We start from the raw sequence: 18,411 nt of genomic DNA, 5'->3' as shown, positions 1-18,411 counted from the left end.
TTTTGTGTGGTGTTTATGCAGTTGCACTTTGTCTGGTCAGACACTGTCAGTTCTTACAGCTCTGCTTTTTTCCCTCACCAAGTGTTCATCTTTGTGTCTTCTTCATGCTGCCTCCTCCTGCTGGAACTCACTTCCCGTGTCAGTCGGTCAGTCACGAACTATTCCTTCCAAGTTTCTTATCAAAACGACTTCTTCCTCCATGTGCTTCTCAGAGACCTCTGCTACCTTCTGTCAAACTTCTTCAGGGCTTTGCTATGTAATCGTTCAAGTCATCTTGAAATCTCTCCTGTGGAAGGAGAGATTGTGCTAGTAATTTACGCTTGGCCAGAACTATGTGGGCTGGTGCGGTTGTCTGTGCAGTTTCTCTGTCAGCATTTCTTTCTGAAGAAAAAGGCCTAAAGTGCAAAATCCTACAAGCTACACATGAAATAATAGACTACCAGCAGAACAGACTACTAGCAGAGTAGACTACCTAGTGCTGTAGAGACTGGTTGTTCGCATAAATAAATAAGTATAGATGAAGGAGATGTTTTTTCTAATCATCCACTTCATTACACGAGCATGTAGCTGAGTTGCAAGTTATTCCCATTTGGAAACCCATCAGTCCATCAATGAACACTATTTTGTACATCTCCTCATGCAAGATCCCTTTTTTACAGAAAGCAGAAAGCTTTTGCCTCAGGAGGCCTTAATGGAGTATTCATGGGCCACATTATCCTTAGTTGAAGCCAGGCAATCCTAAATTATGTAGAGGTGTCTGCCACTTAATTCCTGTTATCCCCTTCACGCTTCATGGTGGGTGTTCTTTTGTTCAAATGAACCAAAATCTTCTTTGTTTTATATCTGTTTGTCATGATGGAGAAACATATTTAGAATTTCTGGAAATAAATCACCAGCCTTACTGTTGAAATAATGCTGTTTCAGTAGACTTATTGCAGGAATTTTATTTCTGAATTCTACAGATTTATTGTGAAATTAACCTTAAACAGAAATTCCCAGCCAGCAGATTAACAGAGAGTTTTAGTCCATTTTCTCCTGCATACTCGATGATGCCAAGCTGCATACTTAGTCATCAGTACATTTCACTTATAATTTTGCTGTAACTTTTTTTGATAGTGTTCTTCATTTTGACTGCATGTCATGTTTATGTAAAATTACATAAACAGCTCATTTGACCCCATTAAATCACAATAAGATGTCCATAGCAGCTTTATCCTGCTCATCCTGGAAATCTCATTGGCATCTTGAAAGCTCTTAGTAAGAAATTTTTCCCGATACCTATCTGCATATGTGTGCTAACACACCCCTAGCGAACCCATAGTCTAATCTGTGTTCTTCTGATAGAAAGTATTTGCAGGGAAAGCCTCAGACTGATCCTTTCCAGTACAGCTCATAGAAAGTTGTGCATAGATAGCAAAGCCTTTGTTCTTGTGCTTTCTTAGTGCAGTACACCCTGCGACTTGAAAGCTACACGTGTGTTTCAAGGAGGGAATGCTCCCCTGTCTTTATTCCAGGTTTTCTTAAGATCCGGATGTTAGGTGATGGAATTCAGCCTGAAGACTACAATACCATCTTCAAGTCATGCCAAGTTTTAAACTTTGAATATTACAATGTGTGAGAATGACCTTTTTAGTTATGGTACAGTTTTGATATGCAGCCCCACAGATCTGCCAATTCACTTTAAGGTTAAGCTTTTGGAAGCTGCAGAGACATACTTACAAACCCATAAAATTCATAGGACTGCCTGAAATGCCTTGATTTGAGAAGTTAAATATGACTCACTGTGGCCTCTTGCAGCATCCCCTTCCTTAATTTATTCCCAGTTATGAAATCCCATTTCTTTTTCAAGATACATTTTATTGAATTGGGTCATTTCTGTGGATATAAATGAGGTCATTGCAATTTATTTATTGTCCAGCAAGGATGCTTGACATTTTGGTCTCACCTTCCCAAGCATGCCATTTTACTAGGCTATCCTTCTAGCAAGTGATGTATCTCTCTGCCATTTCATTTACTTCCCCCTCAGACTCTGATGACTTCTTTTCTGTGAGTATTTACTTTTCCCCAGTCTAGGAATTTCTGAGTTCATTTGCTATTTTTGCCCTGCAGAGCTTCTTTTGTGACTCTGTGAATGTTAACAAGGGGAAGTTGAAATCTATTGTACCTGGGCTCAGCTTTGTTAGTTATTTCATGAGCTGATGCTTTTCAGTGATTAACTTCAGGGAATTTGTATTCCCCTACTTCATTAATTATTTCCCTTGCAAGTGAGACAGGCATTGCCTTCATATTCTTGAAACCTAGTTACACGACTGTATCTGTTTCTCTGTATTCAGCAGATTCGAGCTCCCCTAAGGTGACGAAGAGCTGTAATTAGAGATAGCAAATGAATTTTAATATCAGGATTTTGAAAATGATTTTGTAGCATCTCTGTCTGTGATAGACCGAACAATGTAGCTGTTGCAGTGGTTTACTATTGATCTACACGCTCTCACCTCTCTGTTGACACAAAGATGTATGATAATAAGTTGGTTCCTGCTACTGCGTTAAAAATTGCTGATTGCAAGCTCCATTTTGTACAGCAGAGGTACTCTGCTGCACTCTTGTGCCCTTTCTGAGTCTGGCTGGGGCAGAACAGGAGCTGGACCACAGCCCACCTCTAGACCTGGCCTGTCCTCCAGGAGCACAGGCAGCCGTGCAGGACTGCCAGGGTGAAGCGGATGGGCTGTCGTCCCTTCCATTTACACAGTTTGACCCAGACGCCTTTTTTCAGTCCTATTACGTCATACAGATCACGTCCCTTATTTACCTAGCTCCGCTCGCAAAGCAGGAACTAGAAATGTTTAAATATTTCAGATGGTTTCTGTATTTTCTTTGGAGCTGCAGCTAATCCCTTAAGCTGTTACGATTCAGAATTTACTGGCATCAGGCTCTTCTCAGATAAGTACTAAATAATACGCTCAGGAACATGATTCAGTCATATGCTTTTGGAAAGAAACACTTAATTCAGCTCATTTTTTTCCTGTTCACTCCCTGAATATGAAAGATTACAATTTTAATTGAGTTTAGAGATAACTGTATTTCATTTGTCCCTTCCCTTCCCTTCCCTTCCCTTCCAATTAAATATGTAACAAACATTTTTCTTTTACCTGACAATTTGAAATGTCTTTTAAACAGAGAGAAGATATCTGATTTTATCATGGGACAAGTATGTAGAACAAAGATTCCCAATTTTTTCTTTTAAAACTGGAATGGAAAATGAAAGGCACGATAATTGATTTTGCTGAGTCCAGCCTTGTACTTAAGAAATATATTCCTGGTAATTCTGATTTTACCCAGGACCAAAATTAAAAGTGACAGTTTCATACCCAAGGATTCTGATCAGAAATACTCAGTGCAAGGATTCCAGGAGCTGTAAAACTGAGATTCTTGGTTGCTTGAAATGAAAAATGAGTTTTTAATGTTTCTCCTCCCTCCACCGCCCCCCACAGCCATAAACACATTCACTTCATCATTAGTAGCACTACTACATGTTGTGCCAGCATAAAGTGAGATTTTCATTTTGAGGCTCATCCAGGTCAGTTCAGTAGGGTCCCTCCAAATTGCTATATTGGCTTCAAGAGCTTAAAGCTAAGCTAAGCACATCTGTAACTACTGTGCTGAACGGCTGCTAAAGGGCTTTCACGAACGCCAGTAAGAAGAATTCTATGCAAGTGCCCAGCTGGAAGTTCATCTTACAGAACATTTAAGTGGCATATTGAATGAGTTAGGTCATTTGTTCCCAACATTCACTTCCTAGAATTAGGAAAAGTTCCAGTTTAGATTTTAAAAAGGAACTGATTTTCAGAGACGCTAGTCCTGGCAGATACTGTTTTCCTTTCTGAATAGAGGTGTTGGCCAGTCTGATGAATGTCTAGCTCATGGTCTCCAGCACCGTCTATGCCAACAGCTTCAGAGGAAGTTTTAGTAGACTCTCTAATATCTAATTATAGAACAATTTCACCTAGGAGAAATTCAAATTTCACTCAGGTTTCATCTGAATTCTCCTTGTTACTGGGAATACCAAATCATTCGCAGAATACAGGTGAACTACAAGGTGCAGTGATACTGTATGTCAGGAGTACCAATGGTTAATAAGACATGCTTTTAAATTTTCTTTGTTTTATCTCTTTATCTTTATTTTAAATGTATTTCTTACCTTCCCATAATGCTAGGTTTACTAGTGAAACAGAAAAAGGTACTGTTCTCTGTAACTCTTACCAATTTATAAAACTTTACTGTTTCCTCTGTTCCTCTCTTCTCCTGTTTGTGCAGAAATCTTTCCTCTATACTCCTATTAATGTATTGATTTTTTTTGGTGCTTTCTGTATTACTGTTAGGTAGTTAGAGAGATGGGTAATTAAGCATTGTTCCAAAAAGAAAATACAGGATATTTTCAGAATTTATTTTCTGTGCACTACATTAAAGTAGTGCTGTTACTTGAGGACTTTTCTCTAAATGATTATATTTCTGTTTAGAAGACTGCAGTCTTTGAGCCCTGACAATCTTCTTCTGTGTACATTAATTTATATTTGGTAATATGTACAAGGAACCTGAACCTTTATCCCTGATTTTACCTTTAGAGTATAATCCAGATCTGCTCAGTTAGTCTTTCGTATCTTTTAGCAATATACATCTGTTTGGCAGAAAAAATGATCCAAAGTCATATACATCTATGCTTGCTTGCCTATTCACAGCCCTTATATAACCTGCTATAAAACTCAAAACCTGTGCTATTCAAATTGGTTTTTCAAATTAATTTCCAAAATTCAGCTTCAGCTTTTTGAAAATTTTGCCTGGTTTTAAGTTTCCATGGAACTCTGTGTAAATCAGAAAACTACACAAAATGTGAAGTAAATGTGACAGAATAATTTTGTAATGATTCTACCAAGTCCTCTTTCTCTTACTTGAGTTTGGAAGATTTAGGTTTTATAGTGCCACCTTTCTTTTCCATTTTCACTTTTCTCTCCTGTCCTTTTAGCAATCTCCTTCCGGCAGGATGGTGCTGGCAGTTTACTTGTATATGCCCAGGACTCTTTGGCTGCATCTAAATAAAACGAGCCAAAGATCCTTACTTGGCCTGAGGCTGAGGACATGCCCATGCCCTCATATCTGAACTTTCTTCCTCTTAACATAAAGCAGTTACATCCAAACTGCCCCTTGGGAGTTGTCTTGGGAGCTGCTCCTGCGCTGTTTGTGAGAACTGGCTTCAAGATGCTGGTCGGTACGGGCAAGCATGAGGCCGGAGAGAGCGCTGACATGGGTATAGTCACATTCCAGTGCTTCAGTCAGGGTCCCAAGCCCATTTTATTTCCTGCATAAATGTAGTCTAAATGTCTGAACAAGCAACACAAAGGAAAAGAAATCTGGTTCTCACTTGGAGTCCTTTGAGTGAGTTTAAATTAGAAAGGAAGAAAAGAAAAATCATTATAGCAGATCATTTTCCTACTGAAATGCCAGGTTAGGAGGCAGGGCTGGAGCCTCTGATGCATACAGTTTATATTTCAGGCAAGAGGAAGTCGTCTTCTCATTTTCTGATCGTCTCAGTCCCTAATGGCCCCACCTTTGACATAACTTTGAGAAGCTGGGAAGCTGCTCTGCTTTCTGCTTCGAGCTGCTGTGATAGCTCAGGCTCTAGTAAAGTAGCTCTGTCATGCCTTTATACCAGAAGGGATCTCTTGGAAGAGAGAGAATCCTTGGCTGCCTACTAGGTCACTTTTTTCCCTGCAATGTCTTAATAGTGCAGAATAAGCAGAATGAGGGTAGCAGACTGAGCTGCTGTTTTTTAATCTGTGTGATGAAACGAGGTGTGGATGGAAAGGGTAGAGAAGTTTGCTTTGTAAAATGCCACAAAGCAGTTAAATTGTGCTTACTGCCAAGTGTATCCTTTATATTAACTAAACACTTTGGTTTGTTTGATAGGATGGAAAGTATTATTTACATCAAAGTTGGATTTTATTCTGAAAGTTGGCCACAAATTTTTAAGTATAGTCAGGGAATGACATGATCTTTTTTATGAAATGGATGTGATGAGTGATGATCAGAAAGTTCATTTGTTACCTTAAAGATCAAGCTGTGGGAGCTCCTAAAAGTTAATGGCTTAATCTCAGCAGATTTAGTCAGAGTATAGATGCAGGTGCCTAAATTCTGGAAAATGAGGAGCTTTCCAAGGGGAAAATTCCACTGAGTGTTGGGTTGCCTAGAGTGAGGCGAAAGAGAACAGGAGTAGACCCCAAGTTCTCCATCCTCTCTAGAGTTCATGAGCTTCTCTCCTCCTAAAAACAACCTTGTGGAAACCCATCTTGAGAGTGCATGTGTACATGACCAAGGTTTACTCTCTCACAAGGCAGTTGTAGCAGTACCTGGCACTTGCTCCAAAAAAAAAAAGGAGATATGGGAAACTCAGACATATCAGCAGGTGTCCCGACCACATGGTGATAACATATTCTAGGTAGCTTCTCATGGGGACTCGTGCCAGTGTTTAGCTGGGAATGTGGGAGTCTCGCAACCTGAAGGAAAATGCAGGTCTTCTCTTTTCCTTCCTAAGAGAGCAGGCTGCTAGAGGTATCACTCACTGATGTCTCTGAATCGCAGCAGAAGATGAAGGTGCAAAGACAAGAGTGACTACATTTGCTTATGCTCAACAAATATTGCTGTCCAAAGTGCAGGTATCATATGGGTTCAAGCATCTCCCAGACTGAGTAATTGCTTTAGGGATTGTTTTATTAGACTCAGACTGTTATGTTCTACCTAATTTTCTTTTTTAATCTTTTTTTTTCTCTCTTCCAAAATCAACTAAATTGCAGCTCCACAGGGTTTGATTCTCTAATCCAACCATGCTTAACTGTTGATGTAAAGTGAGATTTTTTTCCCCACTCAAATTGTTTTCTAGTGGCTTCCTATTTCTTGTCCTCTAAGAGTGTTCCTGATTCTAATCTGCATCTAGTTGTAAGGACTTCCCTACTTCCAGGAGTATTTAATCAAAGAGAAGGCTATCAGCAGGTGGTTAGCATAAAATGTCAGTAGCTTCTTTGTTTCTGACATCTCTTGGAAAAAAAATGTTTCATTACATGCAAATGATGTTCATCCTACTTGCAAAAGATCCATTGTCCCACAGAGTAACATATGGTACATAGCATTGCACTCCCAAGATACATGCAGCAACTACATTTCTTAACAGAAGTGAGAGCTAAGCCATCAAATAGGAATGATCACCTGTTTCCCAGTGATCTGGGCAAGGTGAGTATTTCTCCATCCTATGGTTGCAGCTGCTAACTTCAAGACTTGTTTCTGATTTGTTTTAAACCCTTCCATTTTTCTTTATCTCATACCAGAAATGTTACAATGCTTTTCACTGGCGTATGCCAGGCAGAATAACCTGGCTGTTGTAATGGATGCTGTTATCTTTCTTGAGTATGTCTGGAGGAGTGAGTTATTTGCTTAATACTTGGAGTGGAAAAGACTTGACCTATGCAGACTCAACTGAAACCACTGCCCTCTCTTGGAAATTTTTGAAAGTGCCAGAAATGGTAATAGGAACTCAACTTTTCCAAGGAACATGAAACCCTATATGCAGGATCAGATAAACCTACAAGGGATTTAAGCCATCAGAGCACCAGAGTACAGTTCAGTGACTTTAGTGGGGCTTCAGGATCTGTTTAGAGTTAAGCATGTGTTTGGGTGAAGTGATCAAGTGCTGAAGTGTGTGGTCAAGCACTCTGCTGACTCAGGGATGAGACATTCCTTACAGCTTGTTGTTTTCCATGCTGCCATCTGGGAAGAGGCAGCTTGGCAGCATGTGAGCTGTGTGAGACATTAATCCATTTCTGAAAGAATATTAACAACCCTGAAGTTTCCAGGTCTTCTGAATCAGGAACTTTTTCCCTAAAGATCGACCTGGGGTGAAACAACCACACTGTAGTGTTTGAAAGCAAATTGACAATGCCACAACATTTGCTAGGTTATCAGTCAACATGTACGTAACTGAAAATAGTCTCATGTTTTTGTGGGGCTACTGGTGGATGGAAAGCCATATGGAACCTGCAGGTTGCTGGGAGCGAGGCTGCCCCATTTCTAATATTTTAGGAAATCTCTTTTGTACCTGCACAGCTGTAAGAACTCAAAATTTGGAAATACTTCTAATCTCGCAGTCACCTCTTTGCTGAATGCATTGTTCTGAGCTGGGGGAGCTCAGGAGCCCCATTTATAAAAATAAATCTGTTGTCACAGATTTATTAAATCACTCTAAAATAAGACAGCTCACCCTCACTCTGCAGCCAGGTAGTGCAAAAGAAGAGGTAATATGGACTTGTTATTGCACTTGTGAGGGGAGTGCAAGGTATCCTGATTCTTAGATATTTTCCAAATACTTTTAACTTTCCCAAAATATTAGGGGTTCACCTGAAAAAGCTCCCATAGCATTCCTCCATCTGGTCAGCACAAACCCCTTCTGCTACAATCCAGTCTACTATGTAACACTCTTGACTTACAAGCCTTTTCTATGCTGTTGCACTTAGTTGCAACAAAGTTTTGATGCTGACAGAAGAGTAAATGATTAGTGTTACATAATGCATTTCTCCGTAGAATCTCTTCTTTTTTTACTCTTTTTTTTCCAGTGATAAAATGTTCCCAGCCTTTGGATTTGGAGCAAGGATACCGCCAGAATACAAAGTAAGTTCATAAATGACATTTTCTCATTTCCTTGATTTATGAGGCACAAAATAAGGAAGAAATGGTGGAATTCAGGCTGTGGAGAGGGAGCAGTTCCTACTGGTTGTTTTCTAATTCACTGAAACTAGAAATCTAAACTAGACTTAAAATAGTTGTGTTGCATCCAAAACATTAAGTGGTGTTGACAAACCTTTGTTAATGCATGTTAGCCCAGTGAGAAGAAAACTGAATTTTTGAACAACAGTAGTCAAACATGTTTTGAACCTTTGTAAGCCCCAGTTTGACAAAACCCATATTTGGAAGATACAGTTCAATGTGTGGCCTAGTCCTGATGCTTTATAGTGAAGATATTTAATGTATTTTTGAAATAAAGATTTGCTCTGTGGCAAATTTCTGTGCCCCAGTGGGCAGCCTCAGTATCAGGAACAGAAACATAAGACCATGCATCCATGATAAAAAAAAATAGTAGTATTTATGGGGGGAAAAAAACGGCAGAAGAAAACAGAACAAGAGTGATCCAGAGTGATGGTGCAACTAGTTGTGGGCAGTATAAATATACACTCTAGTAGTGTTGAAGTGAAGACAGTGAAGTAAAAGGGATCATGCAACACACAAAGCATAAGGAGAAATAAGCAGAAATCCAAATCTTGTCTTGTGCATGCAATAGTGTGGGCAGGATGGTAGTCCTGCACAGATAGGTAACGTAAAACTAGTTAGGGGTTCTGCAAGTTATGCTGTCTGAAAAACAGCAGCATTGCATGCAGACCTTATCCAGTATCCTCAAGTTCCCTACTTTGGGTTGTCTGCACCTTTCACAGCTTTGGCTGCATTAGGTGGGTGAGCACTGGCCAGGTGAAAATAGTTCTGTACAGAAAGGGATGGCAAGTGCATTCTGAAACATGAATCAGCAGATGAAAAAAAAAATGTACCAGTGTGTCCTTATGGCTTGTATGCCTGATAGCTGCATGAGCAACCAATAGTGATGTACAGCAAATTTGAGATGTTTCTTGCACAGGGGTGTCTAAGATGAATCAACATCTATCTTAACAACATTGCCTTCTAAGCTAACAAGTGCTGTTATGAGAAAGTGGACTGTGTCTGACAGAGAATTTTGCAGTGCTCTGTTCCTGAAAAGTAACCCTAATGTTTATGTTTTCCAAAATCAGGGACAGCTTCCTGAAGTTTGATATTGGTATTGTGGTAAATGCATGCAAAACATCTGTGTCTATTGTAAATCTGTTCCAACAGCAGCAGCTGATAACCATCGCTGTTGTATAAGGAAAAGTGCTTTGGAGAACAAAATATACTGAACAGCTTCTACCAGCAGACACATTAGTGAAACACAGTAGCTACTTCTGAAATGTCCCTCCCTTTGCAATGAATGTGTGTATCTCTGCCTGTATAGCAGTGATGATCTGGTGAGTTGGAATGTAAATCACGAGATGGGTCTCGCATGGCTGATACTGGCCATCACTGAAAATGCCATTGGTACTATTGTGAATGTCCTAAACAAAGACACAGCCCTGGTAATGTTCCTGTGGTTCCACGAACCATGAGGTGCCCATCATTTCATGGGGGAACTTACAATGCTTTCAGCTGCAGAGATACGTGCTTACCTGAAGGACTGCTTGAAGAAAGATGTTACTGTGCTTTGTTCACTGCTTTGCTGGTGATGGCAGTAGACTAGAATTCACAGTAGGAGACTGCTTCTTTTTCAGCCAAAATAATCAGATGGTGACATTGATGCCTGAGGTCACATAAGCATGTTGTCAACACCAGCATTTTGTTAGTCCTGTGCAACAGCCTCTTCACCTGACAGTCAGAGCATCTCAAGTATCATCTGAAAGACACGTCCAGCTGGAAAGCAACTCAAGGGAGATTTTGTCATTAGATATTTCTGTAGTCCACCACCACCACTCAATCTTCAGCTTTTGCAGAACCCATATCTGGATACTTTCCCTGACAACTTTTTAAGCAGGTACTCCTAAGAAAGTGAGAGATCTGCACTGAGATCTCACTCGGTAGTCAAGGCATGGATGAAGACTCTTGCAGAATAGCAAGAGCTGTCCTGAAGAGCCAGTATGTTACTAACCTCTTAGGGCAAGAGAGTGATGGAGCAGGACCTTTACATGTAGAGAAGTTCAGGAAAAATAATGCTGAGTTTATGGAGAGAAACTTACTTCCTTGTGGATTACATAAGTGTGAATAAGCAAAACAAATCACAAAGTCCATGGAAACACAAGCGTGGGCTGGAATAACATGTTTAATCCCACCAAGGAAAGTTCTCATAGAAAATGAGAAAGGAAAAATGATATTATTATATACATTAGCTAACTAATGTAATGAAACATTGAAGAAGACAAGAGCCACTCTGTAGTGGCAACAGATGAGGGACAAGTGATAAGCTTGGTGTCTAGCATGAGCATATTCAGCTAGAACTGGATTAGGCTTTAGTAGTCATCTGTGCTGCTGTTCGGTCCATCCCTGTGATATTCTGCACAGTCCATACAAGTAGCTCTCTTCTTACATAAGATGTATAAACCTTTTTAGAGCTTCTGCTTAGCTTTGGCTGCACTTCTAAATTGAAAACTATATCCTCTAAGAAAGTGAGGAGTCAGCCTCAACACAATGCATTAATAAGTCAAGACAATGAACCTGAAAATCCTTCAGTAATTTAGTCTACACTGGTGTCATCAAGTCACTTTAAAACCAAGAATGATTAATGTTTGATGTGGAAATTCACCAAGATGTGTAGGAAACAGTGAAGAAATGAATATAGTTAAAAGTAACAAAGAATGCAGAAAAGAGTGTTCCCAGCTTCTCTCTTCTAACTTCTTATCCTCTCCTGCAAGAATATTCTAACACTATAGACAACATAGCAAGATCGCATGCTATTCAAATGTTTTGTGGGTTTTTTTGGTGCTTTCAGCCAAAGTTACTACAAGTCACACTTATCTTGTGTTTTATTAAAGGACAGCAGTGTCATAAATGTAATAATACACATCTACAAATTTAGGTAGAATCATTATGAGAATGTCAAAGTTCTGACCTCATCATGTGGATAAATCAGCTTTTCATTTTAAATCAGAGTGCTTGCTTTTGAGCCTCCAGTCCTAATTAGATGATTTAACCTTCTCATAGCACATTGGTCTCTGCACACCAGCAGCTGCTATCTTTTATTTCTTCCAGTAGAATGCTGGAGCTATAGAAAAAATAAGTCCCACTGCCAAGTGTTTCTTTGGAACCATAAGAGCTTCTACACCGCTGTAAAACAGCCTTACTTGCATAAAAGTCTGAGTAAAAGCTTACCAACCTATGTGTGGCCATAACACAATGAGAGGACCAGAGGAAGGCAGTCTGATAAAAGCAGTAAGCAAAATAAGTGGATGCATTCAGATCTTATTTATATCATGCTCAATTACAAGCTGTAGAAAAAGGAGGCCTGTAACTCATTATTCGGCATGGATCATTCTGGCAACAAGTCTCCACTTAATGATCAGTTACTTCTTATGACCAGCTGAAGGCCACTGTTTTCAGATTGGCCATAACCTAAAAAGTTTTTTTTTTTTTTTTTTTTTTTTTTTTTTTTTTTTGACAAGGTTTCCTAGGGCATTAGATTATCTGGGAGAAAGGTGTCCATTTCGTGGTGTTACAATAATCCAGTGCTTTGGTTTCATACTCTGTTGAGCTTCTGCTGTTAGCCTGGGATGGGTGCTGGAGGAAGCATCCAGCTGCACATTTTGTGAGATTCCAGCCTCCTCACTCTCTTCTGCAAATTATGATAAGAGAAATACTTGTTATGCCAATTATTATTCTCCGTGGAAAAATACCTTCCCTATTTTACATTAGCACATTAGAACAATAGCAATATCTATCACCACAGGCTCTTCATCAGTCTCTTGAGAGTGAACCCTTTTAAAAACATGTTTTTACATATACTTTCTACAGAATTTACATTTCATGAACACACTGCTATGTTAGATTGACTTCATTTTCCCTTATTTTAGCTCTAAATGAAACACTTAAGCTGTTAGCAGAAAAACAGCAATTTTTGTAGTGACATAAGGAATCTCTGGGAGTGAAGGAAGCTAGACATGACATATATAACATTCCTTATAATTCTGGAGATCATTCATCTTGTATTCAGCAATAAGGTCTTTTTCCCCAAGGCCTGACAAATACATAACACTGCTTCTTGATCTAAGTAAACCTCAGAGAGTATTTTCCAGCTGACTTTACAGCACACCAGACTTGCAGAACATGCAGGTTATTCCACAACAGTGTCTTCTGCTCATCACTTGTTTTTAGAACAAGAAGTATTTGAGAAGTCTGATGTGAAGTGAAGAGGTGGCAGATAATATGGATTCAGACACTGCTGCAAAGGGTCATAACGAAAAGAAGGAAAGAGAGCTTAATCACACTGATTCATTAGCAGATAGAACTCAAAGCAGCTGCAAAACCATACAGCTCCACAAAGCCTACCGTTAAAATGAAAAGAATATTAGAGTTGTGTCAGCCCCGTGACAGCTGCCTTGTCAATGTCAAGAGTGCTTTCCTAAAGAAGAAATGTAGACCCCAAAGAGGTAAAGAAACAGCTTACAGGTTGTTTTAAAGCAGTTCTTCTTATTTCTGCTTTTTAATGAAAGCTTCATCCACTGTTTTATGTTGGAAAGAGTCACGGGAGAGAACCTCACTGCATTTATAGACACAGTCAAGCACCTTTATGACCCTAACCAGCACTGTCTGGTTTGCTAGACAGGTAAGGTACTTGAAAAATACTGCCATCCTTGTCATCCCCCCCCCCCCCTTTTGGGGAGCTTGAGGGGAAAAATATGTGCAAACCTAGAAATAAGAGCCAGTAAAAGGTTACGTAACAGACCAAGCAAAAAGCTAGAATTTTTTACCTTATCCCTGAGACATGGGTACAGATGTGGAAGTTGAGCAGCATGCTCAAGAGTCAACTACAAAGGAGAAAAAAACGAGCAAGCTTTGCCAAGCAGAAATACGGTCTTAGCCAGACACAAGCTGTCCAGCTCCCCAACTATTTGATTAATGAGTATTCTGAAAATAATAGCTTTTGAGCGATGGCTCTTTAAATTTGTTAGTGTCTTAAGCTTTTACAAAATATGCAAGCACCCCATGGTTAATTTTCAGACTGACAGTGGCTTAATAGTGTTCAATTTATTCATAGATAAGTGCTCAACAATGTGCGTCTCAGCATTTACACTGGTGTGCCTTCAGTACTCTATTGTTCATGGATTTTTGACAATCTGAATGAGGAAGAATGTTCCTAAACATGGCTGAATTTGTCAGATTATTTGTCAGGTAGTCCCAGTACCATCACCACAGAGGTTTCTGGAAAGCTGGAGTTGTTCGGGGCAGGAAGGTTAATTTAAGTGAGTTTAACAGTCTAGAAAAGAAAAGAAAAATACTACTGATTTTCAGAAGAGGTGAAGCATCTAATTTCAGCATTTGTGACATGAGTGAAAAAACGTCTGGAGTGAAAGCAGCAAATTGTTTCAAAAGTGGAAGTTATCTTACAGTAAAAAAGGATTTAATAAAATGTAGAGGGCAAAACAGAATACTGTTTTTGATGATACTTAAATAAAAGGCCTTTTGTAGTCCCAAAACATTCCAGCAATTTGCTATAAGGCTGTTTTGTATTTTAATTATTTGTCAGATTCTAAGGTAAGGGGTTTCTTGTGTTTTGAGGTTTCTAAGTATGTCAAGATTTTTCTGTTTTTGAAATCTCAAAAATTGTCTTGAGTTAGGAAATTCTACTCTCCAGTCAGCCTTAATCAGAAAGCTCTTTAGCAGGGGACATGTTATGAAGACAGATTTCATTAGATCCCAGTATGAGGGAACCATTCTTATCTATGTCAAAATCGATGTGAGATTTCTATAAACTGCTAATTATCATCTGAAGATGTAGTTATGGCTCCAGTACGGACTTCATCAAGTTTGATGGCCAATGCCTTTCTGTATGCAGGTGCCTCTCACTGTGTAGGTACAGGCAGTGGAGGTGAGTTACAGAAACAAAAACAGATTTTTCTATAAACTGCCTCAGCAAAAATATTAGACTGTTTGTTTATTTAGTTGATTTGTCCTCAGAAGTGCTATTGCTGCAGGGGACATCATGATGTATAGTAGAGCTACTTATTTTGCTCGTTAAAATCCTTGAAGAAATTACCTGAGAAATAATGTGTTCCTGGTACAGGAAGTTCCTTGACAGTTGTGTTTGAATAATCCCCCATCCAGGATGGTATCTGCTAAATCATTTAGCTGTGGAGGGAAAAGATTAGTAAATAACCAAGTGCAAGTAAAAGTCCTTACTTGGAGGCTTTGAATGGTGTTTTGGGCACCAGCCTAAGTAATGCCAGACTAATGTTATATAATCATCTCTTCGGCACTCCAGAATTTCTCTCTCCATTCCTTTTATGAACTGCTTTTGAGAGACAGGGGTTACCTTTGAGCAAAAGGTAACCTACATATTCAAAACTTAGTCAAGGGTCCTTACCACAATGGAGATTCTGCAATGACATTCCTTACTGCGAGGCAGGCTTCTGTACAGTGTGGTCTCTAACTCTTTGGGAAGCTTTGTGCCATGCATTAGTGTAAAAGGCACTCATTCTGTGTTTGTGTGAGGTAATGTATCTCAAGATTATCTGACTATTAAATTGTTCCATCATACAAGCAACCCTAGTAGACTGTATTATCAAACTGATGTCTGAACAGCCAAATGTCTTGTTATTTTTCCCCTGAGCATTTCCTGGTCTTTAGCATCCTAGATGTTCACCCTTCTCCCTCATTCTCTTCATTAGCTTATCATTTCGGGGAGTGCATGAGAGCTGTGTCATTCTTTTATCAGAAAAAGGCCATTTAATATACCAGCTTTTGGTCCTCAGGCATCAGTGTGGTTTGCCTTTCAGCTGGGCAACTCCTGGCATGTTAAATTATAAATAAAGGGGAGATGGGGACTCATTATACTGCACTGGGTTGAAAACAAAAGCATTGAATGTTTGATCCAAGGCTGCTCAGAGTCAAGTGCAGGTTTTGACAAGGCTGGGCTTTACCCAGAGCCCTGGTGGGTAGGAATGCAAGTTCAGTAAAGCCTTCAATACATGTCATGTGCCTGAAGTCTCCACTAGTTTGGTCCCTCTTGAATTCTGGCCACCACAGGGGAGACATTGCATGGACAGGATGAAGCACAACTGGTTTTACTTAACTGAACAAGGAACAAGTTCTGAGCCTTTGGAGAAACTCTGCTTTAAATATATCGGCCATTGGCTTGCGTTGGGTGGTGAGTTCCTGCCTATCATTGAGCTGCTCAAAGAACTTCTGTGTTTCACATTATTCTTATATATTGTTTAAAATCCGATACATTGTTCAGAGAGCATAGGAAACAGCCAAATACCTCTATGTTCATTGTGTTTCCTGTCCTGCCTTCAGGATAAATTTTAACACTGTTCTTGGTTAATACAGATGACAACCTATGAAGTTCACTCACTTTAAGAGAATAACATCAGTTGCTCAGACTATTATTTTTTGGATCATTGTGCACACTTACTAAACTCGGGCTTTCCTTATTGGCCCAGTCTGTCACCTGCATTTTTCTGAAATAATAGCCTGGATGCCACAGCTCTGAACCAGATGAATTGTTTGTATAGTGTGATCCTCAAACAGATACAGCAACAAAAGCATCCAGCCCACACTTGCATTGTGTAACTGAAATACAGTATTCACAGCTCTGGAAAAGAATTGTGATATTCCTTTAACTATAATTTCAAATGCACTAGGAATAAAGAAATAAAATCACTAAAGATCTCTGGAAGAATCAGGCAGCAGTACATATACACGCATCACCATCCTTCTTGCTCTTGAGATGCAGTTAATACAAAATACAGAAAGCCTGAAGGAAGTAGAAAGGCTATCGAACAAAAAGAAAATCATCAGTGAGTGAAAATTCATATAACCATTCTTGACAGCTGCAATTACCTTTGGCCTGCAGCTAGTCATGAGCCTGGCAGATACCAGCTGGACAAAATGTGTCCAGAGACATCCAGAGCAGCCAAACAGAAGTGCTCTGGAGCACCTCTGAAGCACATCTGACAGCCCTGCTCTTCTGTGCCTGCTCAGCAAGGAATGTATGCAGTGACTTTCTGCATTATCTTTCATGGGCAAGTGGGGTAGCCTGAACAGTCCATGTAAAACCATTTGAAAGAGGCAGCTGATGCTTGGTATAGACATACCAGACTTCTGAATGGATCTGAGCTGGCTCCAGACTCTTCAGTGAGTTTTTGCTTCAGTCCTTTCCCACCATAGTAGAAGTCCTGCTTTATTTAACCTTTTAATAAATAAAGATAAGCATGACTGTGGTGAGTAAGATGGGCATATGCTGGGGAAATTCTGATTATTCCCCTATTTTTCTATTGGAAAACTTTCTCTGGGTATAATGAGCCAAATTATACCACTTTGCCTTTACAGAATCTTCTCTATAATCATGTATTTGGTATGCATGGTAGTAAACAAGTGCAGTCCTATGGTGAAATTTTGACTTTCACAGCCAATGCAATTAGGCTTGTCAATGCATTCCTGTAGTTGTTACAGAAGCTTGTCTCTTCTACCTCATTTTATATAATGCACCCTTTAAAAGCCACTTGCAGGACAAATATATCAATGATTATAAAACTTACGATTAGTTCTAGATAGAGACTAGACCTGACACATTTGAGAATGCACTTTGTGGGGAATTAGACTGATTTGAGTTTGATGGATTTAACATCCTATCAAACAGCATAAGAAAGTGTTTACTGTTCCTGTGTATTCCTGTGTTCTGCATGTAGTATCTATTTATAGACTGATCTCAGTGCTGTCTGTGTCCTAGAAATGGAAGTTATCTAAACTATCAAATAAAACAACAGCAAACAAATAAATCTCTTCCTGCAAATAATCCAGGTTCTATTGTACAGGAACAAGTTGCCTTCCATATGTCTACAACTGCTGGCACTTCTGAAGGTCTTACAGAGATCTATAAATTCTCAATAATACTGAATTGTAGTTAGCTTTATAAATACCTGTATGAATCTGGGATGACATACCTGAATTCAACTTCACCTTACGCGTATGTATTATTGCAGCAGATGACTAAATTTTGCCACTGCCTACTTCACTCTCAGCTGTATCTGTTTTTTTGCAAACCAAAATATATACATGTATATATACATTGTGCTTTGCAAAACAAAATTTGGGCTTCATTCAAGACAATTAAACACAAAATTAAGAGACTAGGCTTAAGAACTGAGGGGATTAAAAGGAATCAAGCCTTCTCAGTAATGAGAAAAAAGGAGCAGAAAAAGACGCTGGAAAGAAGTGCAGGTAAGAACAAACCTGAGAACCAGAAAAGAGCTTCTGAAGAAATTTCCAGTTCTGAGAGATTTGTGCTGTGGCTGGAGACCTCTAAGTGATGGACAGACAAAGGAAGGCTGAAAACCAGGACTTACTTACACTGTCGTGCATTATTTATGCATATAGAAATGTACTCTTTTCACAAGCCACTAAAGAAACAACACCCATTTCATTTGAAAATCAGTGACTTCTTTGCATTCAGTCATTTCTCTTAGAAACAGCTCTGTGCTATTCTATCACAGATGGATGTGGTGAGGGAGAGAATAGGATACATACTAAATTTGAGGGAAAAAAAATGAG

General features: G+C 39.3%; 1 protein-coding gene across 1 annotated transcript in view; it reads left to right on the top strand.

Annotated features, from left to right (window-relative positions):
• Positions 1–18,411, top strand: part of CPNE4 (copine 4) — a 182,320-nt gene that overhangs the window by 149,944 nt on the left and 13,965 nt on the right. Inside the window, exon 11 of the mRNA XM_062567862.1 lies at positions 8,652–8,706. Coding sequence (XP_062423846.1) covers positions 8,652–8,706 — 55 coding nt within the window. The remainder of the gene's footprint in view (positions 1–8,651; positions 8,707–18,411) is intronic.

The sequence above is a fragment of the Rhea pennata genome, chromosome 2 (genome assembly GCF_028389875.1).
Source record: "Rhea pennata isolate bPtePen1 chromosome 2, bPtePen1.pri, whole genome shotgun sequence".
Classification (NCBI taxonomy): domain Eukaryota; kingdom Metazoa; phylum Chordata; class Aves; order Rheiformes; family Rheidae; genus Rhea; species Rhea pennata.
The sequence above is the reverse complement of the archived record's forward strand: the minus strand, read 5'-3'. Positions and strand labels throughout refer to the sequence as shown.